The sequence below is a fragment of the Vicia villosa genome, unplaced genomic scaffold (genome assembly GCF_029867415.1).
Source record: "Vicia villosa cultivar HV-30 ecotype Madison, WI unplaced genomic scaffold, Vvil1.0 ctg.001053F_1_1_3, whole genome shotgun sequence".
Lineage (NCBI taxonomy): Eukaryota > Viridiplantae > Streptophyta > Magnoliopsida > Fabales > Fabaceae > Vicia > Vicia villosa.
In genome coordinates, this window is record NW_026705463.1 from 107,102 (window position 1) to 108,859 (window position 1,758).

Genomic DNA, 1,758 nt, shown 5'->3' on the forward strand with positions numbered 1-1,758 from the left:
TCAGATAAAAAATATTAAATTTGATTACAATTGATTTTACCTTTACAAATTTGATCATTAGGAGAATAAAAAGTCAAAATTTATATCAGAATATTTAGTATAGATTGAAAAAAAGATACATCGATTTTTTCATTAATGCATTTAAATTGCAATCTCTACAATACTATACTAGTAGATTGTTAAAAAAATATACCAATATAAAAAAGATATAAAAAAATATTTCCGAATCTTTAATGTATTCCAATCATTAATGCATTTATATTCAAAAAAAATGTTTTTTAAATTATAAAAATTCAAAACATCTTATATTTAGGCAAGGAAATAGTAATGTTGTTTAGTTTATTTACAAATTAAAAATAAAGATATTTTTTAAGATATTCTCAGCAACAGATTTTTTCTCACCGATCAAGTAATTTGTTATATATACATTAGTTCATTCAAGATCATCACTTTATACTTCTATCGTTTCTGAACTGAAAAAATTCCACAAGGTGCTTTGTTCAACAATTTTTAGTATTCTAAGTTTCTTTAAAGTTCATCCATGGATGAATATTATTGTAAGGCATATCTAGATATGTCTTCAACAGATGTACCATGCGACAATGATCCGTATCTACACATAGAATTCGATTACACGACTACTCGTGTTTCAAGCGATGAAATGAATTCATCTTTAAGCGATACTATACATTATAACTTTTCATATGTGTCCGAAGATAGAGTGATCCGAAAAGCTACCATTGTATCATAGCTTTCTCAAGTGGGTGTTCCTGAAGATGCTTTTGCGTTGGTGGTAGAAGAAATTTCGCAATGTGTTAGTGAGATGGGTAGTGGGATGTATAAGAACTTGAGGGATCTTTTTATTCAAGTTGATTTTTCTGTTACACGTAATTCTAAAGAGTGTGATGAAGATGAAGAGAGCAATTGTTTGGACGAGAATGAAGAGGAAATGCAAGTTGAAGAAGATGAAGATAATGCGTTGATTCCTCCTGTTACAAGGACTATTGAAGATAACCATAATAAAGATGAATGGAGTTATAGATGGGAGGAAGAGGAAGAAATGGAGATGGAAGTACAAGATGATGGGTTGACTCCAAATGTTACGTGGACTGTTGTTGAAGATGATCACGGTGAAAACGAGTATGGAGATGATTGGGACTCTTATTGGGAAGAGGAAATGAGAATAGAAGAAGATAATAGATCGGTTATTGAAGTTGAAATTGATGATGATTATAGCTTCGATATTGAAGTTGAAAATGATGAAGATGAATGGAACTATGGTTGGGAAGAGGCAATCAGAATTGAAGAAGAAGATATTAGGTTTGTTCTTGCGGCACCGTCATGTATTGAAGGATTGAAGATGGTAACAATTGAAGAGGCGGAAAAATGTACTATTTGCCACGAAGATTTTAATGTTGGTGTCTGTATGCCATGTTCGCATATGTTTCATACGAATTGTATTAAGAATTGGTTGAATGTAGGCAACTCTTGCCCTTTATGTAGATTTCAGCTACCTACTAGTAGCACAAATGAATAAAAACTGATTTTTCTGTGATGTTGAATGAATGTGTTTATTTTTACTCAATCAATAAGTGTTTATTAATATTTAAGATTCTTAGTATAAATCACATACTAAAAAAACTGAAAAAAATTGTTATATGTTTTGTTCTGTGAATATTGTGTTGCAATAGTTTGCATGATTATACAGGTGGAGGAGGCAAGTCTAGCAAAAGCCAGAAGTCAACACAATTTTCAGAA

At 30.8% G+C, this 1,758-nt stretch overlaps 1 protein-coding gene across 1 annotated transcript; it reads left to right on the top strand.

The window, feature by feature from the left end:
- Window positions 1-524: 524 nt before the first annotated feature.
- LOC131632951 (E3 ubiquitin-protein ligase CIP8-like) lies at window positions 525-1,537 on the top strand. The gene has a single exon (XM_058903663.1). It carries the CDS (start codon window positions 824-826, stop codon window positions 1,535-1,537), a length of 714 nt encoding a protein of 237 aa, XP_058759646.1. The 5' UTR covers window positions 525-823.
- Window positions 1,538-1,758: the final 221 nt, after the last annotated feature.